Source organism: Mytilus edulis, chromosome 2 (genome assembly GCF_963676685.1).
Source record: "Mytilus edulis chromosome 2, xbMytEdul2.2, whole genome shotgun sequence".
NCBI classification, from domain to species: Eukaryota; Metazoa; Mollusca; class Bivalvia; order Mytilida; family Mytilidae; genus Mytilus; species Mytilus edulis.
The window spans coordinates 86,010,062-86,023,625 of record NC_092345.1 but is presented as its reverse complement, the minus strand read 5'-3'; the positions used below and the strand labels follow the sequence as shown (position 1 = coordinate 86,023,625).

The 13,564-nt window shown below is 31.7% G+C and overlaps 1 protein-coding gene across 2 annotated transcripts; it reads left to right on the top strand.

Annotated features, from left to right (window-relative positions):
- The first annotated feature begins 905 nt into the window (after positions 1-905).
- On the top strand, positions 906-12,223 carry LOC139513237 (uncharacterized). 2 transcript variants are annotated; one of them, XM_071301541.1, is made up of 4 exons: positions 906-1,078; positions 2,245-2,358; positions 9,663-9,734; positions 12,068-12,223. In XM_071301541.1, exons 1-4 carry the CDS (start codon positions 1,004-1,006, stop codon positions 12,161-12,163), a joined length of 357 nt encoding a protein of 118 aa, XP_071157642.1. In that variant the 5' UTR covers positions 906-1,003; the 3' UTR covers positions 12,164-12,223. The 2 variants fall into 2 exon arrangements, 1 of the variants encoding a protein (XP_071157642.1); XR_011662407.1 differs by lacking the exon at positions 2,245-2,358 and having other exon boundaries at positions 909-1,078.
- The last annotated feature ends 1,341 nt before the right edge of the window (positions 12,224-13,564 follow it).

Here is a 13,564-nt window from a genome sequence, read left to right as displayed (position 1 = left end):
TAGTTAATCTCATTTATTTCATGGAGTTTCTAATTTTACTAATAGTTAAATCACGTGCAATCACAATCAGTCAAATCAAACGATCGAGTAAGGCTTTTAAACTCATCTCATCTACTGTTCATGCTAAATATTTATCTTGATTCTGCACAACTCGCAAAATCTTTACCGACAAAGCCACAACACTAAATTATCGCGAAAAATTCGTGAGGATGGATACCACAATATTGTTCACTTATATTTATAATCGATATATATTTTTATATTGTTAATAAAATAAATTTTTACGACTCTGCATGTATCAGAATATTGGTGAGGTTTCGAACGAATTTTTTTCAAATAAAATCATTGTTATTTTTACATTTTTAACATAACAAATGTTCTAAATATTTTTTAGTGTACATCGAAGATCATATCTTTAGAAATGATTTAGATGTCAAGTATTTTAAAAGTCAAAAACAGCTCACTGTCATAGGTACATGCGGACAGGACATTTATTTTTTGCCCTCCCTTTTTTTGGCAAATTCGTTACTTTTTGTTTTCTTTTAATTTTAATTTTTTTCGCGTTTTTCTGTTAAACGGGGGAAAAGAGAAGGAAATATATTGACAACCACAGTCGACAATGGATTTGGTCTCGGATAAAAATATATGAACATGTGTAGAATCATTCCTATCAATCAAAACCTACTTTTAATTGATGTCAATCATACATTATAAATGTTGTTGTGCGAGTATTTTCTGTAACATTTACGATATTATCTGCATGGATGTTTGATAAAGTGGCTGAACGTGTTTTTTTCTTAATAAAAATGATCAAAATGAAATTAGTAAAATGAATTTCAGCTAATAAGGTTAGGGCATATTTTTTCAATATCGGAAAAATATTCACTAATGAATGTCAAATCAAATATCATATATGCCATAGAACGAACGCCCTTTCCTGAAACAGATTTAAAAGAAGGTTTCCCGTATATTTCTTTTAATATTTGGTGCTCTTACTGGTGCAATGGACACAGTGAAATACATCATACACATGTATTTTCTAGGAATATTGATTCCTGTGATGGGATTCAATAGTAGGGTATGTATTTTATTCATAAACTTATCCAAATCTAATGTAAGAGAATTTGATATTTTAACACCAAGGGGGAACATAACGGAAAGTAACAACATAAAAAAATTATGTCAAAGCAACAATGACTTCAAAAGGAGAGGCAAACGATTACAAAGGGAAACTCAAACTCATTAGTCGGAAGATAAATTGACAACGCTTTGGTAAAAAACGAAAAAGATTAACAGAAAACAATATTATATAGGACACAAAACAATATATAGAAAACTAAAGTCCAAGCAACCCGAACCCAACCAGAAACTGGGTGTGATATCAAGTGCTCCAGGAGGGTAAGCAGATCCAGAGGTTTACATAAATCATATTATTTAAAAAGAACTATTCATCAATATTAATACATATACTGAAACACTGAAACGGTAGTTTTCAAACCGGACAACACATAAATATATACTAAGAACGATAAATGAACTGTTTGGATAAAAAAATCTTTCTAAAGTATCCTCTACGACTTTTTTTTTACTTAAAGATGATCTTAACAAATATGTTGGTAAAGTCGTTCTCTCACCATTTAAACTAATGCTAGTTTGTAATTCTTTTCACCTTGATTCGCATGGTCTGAATGTATTTGTGACAATTGACAATCTACAAACTACTGTACAGTAGCCTTTTGTTTACAAAGGTCAGTACCTTTGTGTAAAGATTTTCCTAGTACGTTTGTATAAATATGTTTACTATTCGAATTATCAGTGAAGCAATAAACAACGTCGGTTTGATGCTGGTATCAGCGAGCTCTTAATTGGTATGTGTTGTCTCCGATGTTAACGGTTTTATTAAATATTAACAAATCGTTATTAAATTTGAATTATTAATCTTTAAATAAAAATTGAAAAGTCAAAAACTACGTTGCAATCTTACAACTCGATGTTGACTGAAAAGACGAAGGTTCCTTTTGATCCTTTGATGTGTTTCTGAAACATGAATCTTGTGTATTATGTTTCGTTTGTATTTTCTAAACAGTTTGACTGTCCGCTTTAAAAATCAATGATTTGTAAGTTTTGCTATTAGTAATATCATCCCAAAAAATCATCGATTATATTTCTATATAATTTGTCTTTTCATTAGCTGAAATTTAAATTTTTTAAATTTTGTTTTTGTTATATTCTTTTTTCTATAAGATTCCAAAGTATCAAAATGTGTTGAACGAAGACAAGAGTAATAATCGTCAATTACAAAGAGAGGTGTTAAAACCAGAGGAAAAAGACGGCCTTGATTTCATGGATAAAATGAAAGTAAGTAGTGAAACAACTGACAACAATGTTTGATTATTCGATTAGTAAATAGGGTTAAGTTTTTGACGTATGTCCGAGACACGATGTTGATTCGATATCGATACACGACTTTTCGTATGTATGTTGTTATGTCCACATAGCCTGAATCCTTTCTTGAATGTTGATATCAAATCGATATCGAAAAGCATTCCATATACCTAAACCTCTGTTTTTGTTGTCGATATCGACGATATCGAATCGATATCGCCAACATCCTAAAACTTGAACAACGGCCTGAAACCTCTGTCTTGGTTGTCGATATCGACTATATCGACAAACATTCCATAGCTTGAACAACGGCCTGAAACCTCTGTCTTGGTTGACGATTATTGTGAATATAACAATATGTGATATATACAATGAAGATAAAATGGTGAAAAACGCTAAACGAGCAAAGTAAATTTGAAATATTTTAAAATAAATTGACAATTTTACACAATTGACATTTTGTCTATGTTGTTGTTTTATATAAATTTCTATGTTGGTTATTAAGTAATACAACTTCATTGTACAAGATATTTAACACTATGAAGATCTTCATTTGACAACGCATGAGGGTAATCTGATTATTGATTGAATCATTCGAAGGGGGGACTATGTGCGTTTATATTTTTTTCCTCCGGTTGAAGTTAATCCGTAAATTTTCTTTTTAAATCCAGTTTACATACGATTTTTGTCTATTTTATCAATGTATTTAAGAAATCATGTAAAATGTCTTAACTTGACATTCATCCATACATAGATGTTAACGCAACAAGAATGAATACTATGGTCGCCCAAGTTTTTCGGGATCTGCGTTTTTCATTTGTTTTTAGTTTCATTGTCAAATGCTGTTGTTTGTCCTTGTATGTTTTATTTGTTACATGGTTTGTCTTTTGTCCTCTGTTTGTCCTTCTTCTTAGGTAGTACTGGGTTGTCAACACTTCTTTTAATATTATGTTTTTTTTCTCCTTTAATGTATATCCATATACCATAATCATCGGGGAAAGGTTTAAAATTTTCTATGTCGATATCGAATCGATATTGTATCGCTTTTGTTGATATCGACGTCTTGTTTGTTCATACATTTTTAATTCAGAAATTTTCGATATCGATTCGATATCGTGTTGTTATTGTCGATATCGACAGTATGTATTTTCATGCTATCTTCATTCGTCGATATCATACCGAAAATATCGATATCGACAGTGAGTATTGTCACGGTGTATTCATTTGTCGATATCGATTCGATATCGTGTCGAAATTGTCGATATCGTCGATATCGACATCTTGTTTGGTCTTGGACATTATGAAGTGTTTGTATGGTTTTACACAAGAGAAATATCTGTGACTGCTCAATGAGTACATAGGTCTTGGTGTTTGTATGGTGTAATACAAGAGAAACGTCTGTGACACCGCAATGAGTAAATAGGTCTTGGTGTTTATATGGTGTTATACAAGAGAAAGGTCTGTGACTGTTCATAGAGGACATAGGTCTTGGTGTTTGTCCGTGTTATACAAGAGAAACGTCTGTGACGGCCCAAATAGGACATAGGTCTTGGTGTGGGTACGGTTTTATGTAAGAGAAAGGTCTGTGAAAGTTCAATGAGGACATAGGTCTTGGTGTTTGTACGGTGTTACACTAGAGAAACGTCTGTGACGGCCCAACGAGTACATAAGTCTTGGTGTGTGTATGGTGTTATCTAAGGGAAAGGTCTGTGACTGCTCAAAGAGTACATAGGTTTTGGTGTTTGTATGGTGTTATACAAGAGAAACGTCTGTGATTATCAAAGAGTACATGCGTATTGGTGTTGGTACGGTGTTATACAAGAGAAAGGTGTGTGACTGCTCAAAGAGTAAGTATGTCTTGGTGTTATACAAGAGAAAGGTCTGTGACTGCTCAAAGAGTACTTAGGTCTTGGTGTTTGTATGGTGTTGTATAAGAGAAAGGTCTGTGACTGCTCAAAGAGTTCATAGGTTTTGATGTTTGTATGGTGTTATATAAGAGAAATCCCTGGGCCTTTTCATTGAGAAAAAGGTCTTAGTTTGTTTTACAAAAGTCTGTGTAAGCCTATTTTCTTGTTTTTCATTCTGAAATGGCAACACAGGTTCTCGATAAAAAAGTTTAAAATTACATCTGTTCAAAAAGGAAATAACATTTTTGTAAGAGAATACTGTGAAAATGGTGAACGTTTTCAACAGACAATCGAAATAAATTCATAAAGCATATTTCATGCGAGCAAGGTGAGATTCGGGGCTGTTCTTTTTTGATTGTCAGGTACTTGGTGACGAATAGCGTTTGAAGTCTTAAGCGGAACAGTTTTATCATTTTTACTTTATTTGATGCATGTGTGCTGGTTCATATTCTGGACGCCAGACTTTTCTCCTTTCAATTGGAAATTCGAAAAACGAAATAAAAAAAATGAATCTTAGAAATGGAAAAATTACTAAATTCGAAACTCGTTCAAATGATATCAACACGTCACAATCTTTAAAATCGCTTATCTAAATATTATTACAATCGCTAACATTTTTAACAAGACAAATCGTGGTTAATATTCTATCGATATGTGTCATGCCAAAAAAAAAAACCGTTTTTCCACAAATAATACGGTAAGGTCTTCGCTTAATGGTCGCAAATCTTCCTTAAATTTTGAAACTGATCTAAATTGAAAAAACTGACAGTATCTATTTACTCACATGAAACAAACAGGGATGCAAAATTCAGTACGTAGGTGAAACTGGACCTTATTTATCTAAGCGCACGCAAGAACACTTTTATCGTTTTAAAAGACCCAATAAATTAAAAAGAATCATTTATCAACATCATAAGAAGCACAGTCATCTTATTAGATATTTAGCAGTTCAACCTTTAGAAGTAGTAAATAAGCAGCCTAGGGAATCTAATTCAAAGTTTGTACCATCACGGAAAATAATTGAATTACTCGGATTAAAAACATACAGATAGTTTATCCTCTCGTCTGAATGAAAATATCATGGGAATTGGTAGTATATCAAGAACCAATTCTGTAAACATTTTGGATATATATATATATATATAACTCGTCTAAACATCAACCCAACAATGTTAGATCTGTAAATTTGCTTTCGCAAATTTTTGGTTCTTCGCTCGCCGGGATTCGAAACCATGCTACTGTGATATCGTGACACCAAATCGCCTGCACTGCAGCCGTTCCGCTAGACCACACGACCACCTGGGCTCTAAAAAAAAGAGCTTTCGCTGGCCGTGTGTTACCTTTCCTCGTCAGTTTTAATCTAGCGGCGTACTACAGTACATGATATATAAGGCATGAAGATGTTATTGTTACAGATCAGCTAAATTATCTATAGTAAAGGATCCTACAAATAATGTAATATACAGTCACAGAAAATAATTATATATATATATCCAAAATCTAAAAACTATATGTTTTTAGAACTGTTCGTAAAACCCGTTCTCATGGGCGTAAAAGAAAATTTCATGTGCAGCAGAATTCTTTCAGAACGTTCTAAAAGACAAAAAGAAAAAGCACCTTGCGAAATTCTTTAATTTAACTTTCAGATATTTTGATGATGTCCTATCACTGAATAACCCTTATTTCAGCCAGTACTTACATGTTTTATATCAAAGAAAACTTGAAATATAGGATACTACTGATACTAGAAGGAATGCTAGATACCTTAATATCTTCCTCAATATTAACACAGATGGACAACTGCACACTAAAATCTATGACAAACGGGACGATTTCAACTTCCAAACCATCAATTTCCCATACCCTCTGTCCCCTCGTATGGTGTTTACATATCGCAGTTGATACGTTTTGCTCGTGCATGTTTACTATATGGACTTTATATACAGAAGTGTGCTCCTTGCGCAGAAACTCATGAGGAGGAAAGATTAAAAATGAAACTCCGAACATTTTCACGAATTAGTTGATCTTTACGATGTGTCTATCTAAACTAACTAAGAACATGTTTTCCACGTCTTAGATTATGATTCACTATAAATTAACGTCGTCTTGTCTTTTAAGTACCGAACGTTACCTATTCCCGTATATTACTGTTTTACTGAGTGCTAATTCACATTGCTATAAGACTTATAAATATGTTTATTCATATATTGGGTTACGAAATTGTATTTGTAATTCTGATCAGATATAGTTTTGTGTCTTAGCATTTTTAGTTGTGATTCCATCATATATTTTATTAGATATGTAAAAGTAGAAATCATTCATTTGGATGATTTTAAATTAAAGCAACTATATATATGTGCACAGAATTTATTTCCTTTACACAGTTTGATTTGACATAATAAGTTGCAATATCACTAACACAATTATATATCAAAATTCTTGCAATTGTTATAAAATACATCAAATAACATAAATAGAAACCTAATCCCATATTAACGTGCAACGTTACTTTTTGTGGCGTTACACCATTCGTCTTATAGACACACACTTCGTCTTTCTATTACGCTGTATTTGTGTTCTGTCGTAAATAGTTTTAGTTATTCGTTGTTATTCTGTGATAAATATGTCGAAATGTACTTTTATAAAAAAAAAAAAATGTATTTTTGTGTTATTGGTGTTTTTGCATTTATTTTACTGTGTTCCCGTCATGTAATGTTGTCATTTTATATGTATATTTAATATTGTCATAAAGCGAGGAGGTTTTCCAACCTCTGTTTGTTTGTTTTTTGTAACACGGGTTTGTTTTCTGTCAATCGATTTATGACTTTTGAACAGCGGTAGTATTGCCTTTATTCGAAACCAACAATACAAATATTTCTGACCTTATTTCTATTTGAAATAACAACTGCAGACATTATCTGTTAACCAAACTCTTTTCTTCGCCTTTAAATAAATTACATAAATATTTAGAGGATTGCAACACAATTCCATATTGCAGTCCCAAGTATGAAATCCTTCAAATTATAATGGAATATTGTTTTTCTAACTGTTTCCAAAAATTGATTACAAGTAATTTCTTTTAATTGTTATACAATATGAGATCGCATTGCTAACTGTAATTTCATACGTCCGTAGCAGTTTTTAGATAATTGTCTGTAAAACATGTGGCATAAACGTCACGCACGCTGTTCCTACAACTCCTAAGATTTAAAACAGAATCTTCAAAATTGCCTCCGCAAAACAAAATAAAATGTTTACAAACACTAACCACTATAAAAACAAATTCAGTATATGTTTTCCTTTATGTTCTTATAGCTCTTGGTCATATGCTTAGTAATATCTAGTATATTTGAGGATTAAAACAACAAAGCTATGTGAAAATACGGATGTCCAACGTTACATTTTTGAAAAACTGTTTTAACTCTTATGCATAGTGATCCTATTTCTTATTCTTTGATCTTCCCGAAACTTGGCAGAAGCAACGAAGTATGTCAGTTCTTGGTTACATTGAATCCGTTATTTTTTCGTCTTTGTTTTGACTCGGTGCCTGCATATTTAGCTGGAATAAGAAAAATGTCCAACGACGTTTTTTGTTGATTCAACGGCTGAAAGGTAGTTTTATAAGTAGATCGACATAGCTAAAAATGTCTGAAGAATGTGAGATAATTATAACATCTACCGAAAGTACAAATATTTGCCTTCATGTTCGTGAGTTCAAAAACTGTAGGTTCTATAAAACCATCTCTACACATTCGTTTTTCAACCGGTAGCCATTTTGTCCAAGTTGATATTTCATTTGTCCAAGCAAGTAATTCGGGTTCTTGACCTGATATTTCAATAAGTAATTTTTAATTTACCAAAACAAAAGTTAGATACACAAAAAGTACATAAAGTCTAGATTTTTATTAACTGCATGTTTGGGTTTAACAGGAATAAAATGCTACGTAACATTACAAAACGGTAGCCATTTTGTCCAAACGTCGAAAAACGTCGCAAAATTCGAAAAACCCTTTTTTTCGACGTTACATGTGCTAAATTTGTTCCAATTGAATATTCCTGTTAATTAAAACTAATCGTGTAGTGAAATTTGAAAAAAAAAACATATTGATGGCTGTCAGATAAAAACGATGCATGTTGTGCTTGGAATGGAGGTAACTGAAAGACTTATCGGAAACAGCGACACAAACAGTTTCATTGAATTATTGCAACTCCGTATTATACGGATGATTCAGGAGAAGATTACTACATTTTAAATATACATCAGACGTTAGAAAACTGAAGCAAGTAACTTCAAATGACTAGGAAAATAATTTTCAAGATTGAGTTATAGTAATTTTTATTAATGGTTGTATTTCGACAAATTATGAGTAAAGCTTAATACAATTCAATTCAAATTAATCAAGGGTAAATGTGTTTTTATTTACTTGCAGAGTGTCAGATATATTTGTATTAAGGTTGAATCAAGATATGAAAAATTACAAATGATATGCACCATAAAATTTTAGCAGCCTGCAATTAAAGTTTAAATTTGTTTTAATTAATTTATTGCAAAACCGTATACTTCTGTTCCATTTTTCCTTCCTTCAAGTTCATTGCATACGACAATACAACATTTTAAGGTGGTAAACATTATTTGATCGATTTCCACAACTTGAGGTAAATAAATTCATGGTAAATAGACATCACAAAATTATTAGAGACATAAATAGAATCAACCAACTACATAAAAAAAAACACTGAAACTTGCAAATTGAATAAATATACGTCAAAAGTTTCAGAAAACCCTCTTTGACGTCGTGGTGGTGTAACGTCGTGTTGTAGGAACATCTTGCGCAACGTTATTACGATTACTTTTGAATGGTTCTTTACGTTTTCATTTTTTTTAAGGTTTGTATTGGTGACTATATTATGTCTGGCGTATCAAATTGTAAGCCTGGTACCTTTGAAAACTATGAAGCATATCGAAGAAAAATGACAAGAACTCGCAATAATATATTGTTTTACAAACTTTAAAACACAAAATATTACTGCTGTTCAATATTATTCGTCGCATGCATTTTATGGATCACAATGGAAAGCATTCAATTTTTTTTGCGGATTATGGGAAAAAAAATAACTAAGATTTATTTCAAAAATTTAGGAAGTTTACATAGATTTGTTATGTAACATGTTAATAGTGTAGGTTTAAGTTCGTGCTTGTACAAATGCTGCAATTAACTTTATTAATGAAACTTACTGGTGGTTGGTTGCAAGTGTTCTCGATAAAAAGTCGACTAAAATGTGTCATTCGCACGGAAATCGAAAGCATGTGTAACAGGCAGTACTAGTCAAATTAATGATTCCTGTTTAACATTTTTATCATTATTCAAGGTAATTCAATACATGCATGGAAAGGAAGTTGGAAAACGTTTTGATTGGGCAAAACTTGCTGCTGCTGAAAAGGTAAATTATTTAAACACTTCAACTCATGCAATGAGAATACAAGTCGAGTATTTCGTAGAGGAATACGTTTTGACCAGTCATTCATTACAAACAGGTTAAAGTTTGTGATCAGAGACTGTCAATTTGATGGTATCACTAGCCCAGTAGTCAGCACTTCTGTGTTGATTTGAGTTATCATTGATATGTTCATAATTATAAATTAACTGTTAACAAAACTTTGAATTTTAGAAATACTAAGGCTTTTCTACCTCAGGAATAAATTACCTTAGCTGTATTTGGCAAAACTTTTCTGGTCCTCAATGCTCTTCAACTTCGAATTTTTTTTTGGCATTTTTAACTTTTTTTTACTCGCGCGTAACTGATGAGTCTTATGTAGACGAAACGCGCGTCTGGCGTAAATATTAAATTTGAATCCTGGTATCTATGATGAGTTTATTCGATCTGATTCTATCATTTAACAATAACAATTTACATGTCTTACTTTTCAAATATTTCTACAACAGGTTATTGAGTTGTTAAGTCAAATCTTCTTTCGTCAATCAAATTCCGTTTAATTCATTTTAAAAGGGTTACTCAGTTGTTATTTATTTTAAGTATTAAAAATACCAAAACAATTCTGAAACAACTGTTTTGAAGATTACTTATTATCATACAACTGTTTGTACAATTCATTTCGATTGGATAACACAAGAAATTGTATTGCAACAATTTCAAAATCGATGGGCTAAAATGGTATGCGACGTCATTTTGACTATAATTTTGTATTAACGATGTTGCCCTCGGTTGCATTAGAATGGAGATGTGTTGTATTTGAGGATCTAGAAGTATCAATTTTTTTTTTATCTCCAAATATTTCGCAACCATAATCTGAAAATGATTTTGAAAGGCTTTTTATATTCACGTAAGATTAAGATTAAACTATCGGGAAAAGCTTTAAAATCCTTTTATGCTCTTCAACTTCGTACTTTATTTGACCTTTTTATTTTTTTTGGATTCGAGCGTCACTGATGAGTCTTTTGTAGACGAAACGCGCGTCTGGTGTATATACAAAATTTAGTCCTGGTATCTATGATGAGTTTATTTAGCAACACAGATGTGGCTTCATTTGGAAAGAATAATCCGAATGCTATAGGTTCTGCCAGACGTTTTAACGGAAACTTAAGAATGGTTTGAAATTTGGATATCTGCTATTCTTTTAGACCACGGTGTGAAAGATACAATAGTGTCCTCTATGATAGATTGTACTTCGTACTGTTCAATACGGTCCTTAACAATTTTTGGCTGTGAAATAGTCACAATGTAAATATCCCTTATCAAATTATGTCTTCTATTAGTTATTATAAAAAAAGAAGATGTGGTATGATTGCCAATGAGACAACCGTCCACAAGAGACCAACATGACACAGAAATTAACAACTATAGGTCACCGTACGGCCTTTAACAATGAACAAAGCCCATACCGCATAGTCAGCTATAAAAGGCCCCGAAATGACAATGTAGAACAATTCAAACGAGAAAACTAACGACCTTATTTATATAAAAAAATTGGACAAAAACAAATATGTAACAGATAAACAAACGACAACCACTGAATTACAGGCTCCTGACTTGGGACAGGCACATACATACATAATATTGTGTTCTCCGCCACGAAACGTCGAGAGTATTTAATAAATATTATATATAACCACGAATGCTGCATCGAACCATTCTTTTCTGCAATACACAAGCGTTCAAATTTTAAAATATATATGTCCGAAAATAATAAGCAAAATAATAACAAAAGAAATATTGGAATTTTAGAAAAAATATTTTCCTTTAAGCCATATACCATAATTGTACTCCATCATACTATAATTTCTAATGGTAGTGTTTAATGACTAATTATACCTAGATTGTTGCTGTTATTTTTTGCCGTCTATTGTACAAGTCTATTTTTTGTTTATAACTGTATGTATGTATTTATTTATCTTTTTGAGTTGGTTTGTTATCATAAAACAATAATACACTTGAATGATATATAATGTCGAAAATGTAATTTCAATAAACTACCTATGCAAGAATATGGTACGAAAATTACTTCTTTAATAATAATGTTTTGTTCAGTCTAATTTTATTCTGATAACACACTTGAGCCTGTCTAAATCATTGAAATTAGAAAAATTGGAATGTTGAGCATTAAATGTTATAGAACAATTATCATAATTATAATTCAATATTTTGAGACATGAACATATTTCGTAGATTCTCATTTTCACTGACAACTAATTGTTAGTCATAATGCATTAATCCTATCGATGTTATTGCTAACCACTTTAATTTTGGTTTTGTAGGAAGACGAGTATCTAGACAATAAGAGTAGAAAATGTCAGATATTATATAATCAATTTGGAAAAATAGGAACAAATTGTCAAATAATGGAAATCTAGCGCTAGAGCAAAGATGTGCAACTTTAAATCCAATAAAAATATATGGAATAGAGTTTAGAATAGATTTTTTTGTAGATAGTGTAAAGGAAATCATGTTTTTTTTAGAACTCATCCTTTTTGTTTATCAATTGAAACCCAAAAGTTTTCTTTATAAAAACAGCTGATATATATATAAGAAGATGTGGTATGAGTGCAAATGAGACATATCTCCATACAAGTTACAAGTTGTAAAAGTTAAACATTAAAAGTCAAATAATGTTCTTCAACACAGAGTCTTGGTTCAACTAGCTATAAAAGCCCCCATAAATGACTAGTGAATTCAATTCAAACGGGGAAACAAAGTCGTATCTATTTAAAAACGAGAAACGAGAAACACTTATGAACCACATCAACAAACGACAACTACTGAACATCAAATTACTGATAAATAAACTCATCATAGATACCTGGAATAAATGACAGAATTAAGACAGGTGCAAACAAATGCAGCGGGTTTAAACGTTTTAATACTAGTAGGTACCAACCTTCACCCTTACCTGAAACAATAGTGTAACATCACAACTTAGAAAGACACATATTAGTATAAACAGTGTCACAACTCAGGGGCTACTCAAGAAGGACAAGCTGACAATCTCAACGTCTCCTTGGAGCTAAAATCAATGAATTTGTTAATATGATGAACAGAAATGTTATGGACAGTAAACAGTGACTGTATGAGTATATAATGAGTATGCAAAGACCTTGGCAGATTTCCTGTCATACATACACCATTCATAGTTTGGATTGACAATGGATCTGTTGGATTTTTTTCATCAAAACAGATTTATTTCATAAAAATAAAGTTAATGTGGTGAATCAAAGAAACTTAGGTTGGCTTGTAAATGTGTGATACTTGGCATTTTTACATAAACCTTTTACAATACTTGAGATACTACAAGATGCAACACTTTTTTTAATCACAATGTATTTAAATCCTTGATAGTGTACAGAAACAGTGAAAAATATAGAAATGGCCTTTCACTGTGTTTTTCTTCTAATGCCCTGTACCAAGTCAGGAATATTGCAGTTGTTATAAAATAGTTCGTTTCTATGTGTGTTGACGTTTATTTCCGTTGCACTTTTGTGTTCCTGTTGTTCCTTTGTTTTCCTCCTATAGTTGATGTGTTTCCCTTGCTTTTGGTTTGTTACCCAGATTTGTTTTCTCTCAATCGATTTCTGACTTTTGAATACCAGTATACTACTGTTGCCTTTAAAACATATAAAATATTTCATCAAATATATATACCAAATAAAGGCAACAGTAGTATACCGCTGTTCAAACTCATAAATCCATGGACAAAAAACAAAATCGGGGTAACAAACTAAAACTGAGGGAAACGCATAAATATAAGAGGAGAACAA

Excerpts from the sequence above, each read along its gene's own strand:
- LOC139513237 (XM_071301541.1), top strand. The coding sequence starts at position 1,004 with ATGGACACAGTGAAATACATCATACACATGTATTTTCTAGGAATATTG. Across the intron at positions 1,079-2,244 it reads TGATGGGATTCAATAGTAGG|ATTCCAAAGTATCAAAATGT; the intron begins GTATGTATTTTA and ends TTTTTCTATAAG. Across the intron at positions 2,359-9,662 it reads ATTTCATGGATAAAATGAAA|GTAATTCAATACATGCATGG; the intron begins GTAAGTAGTGAA and ends TCATTATTCAAG.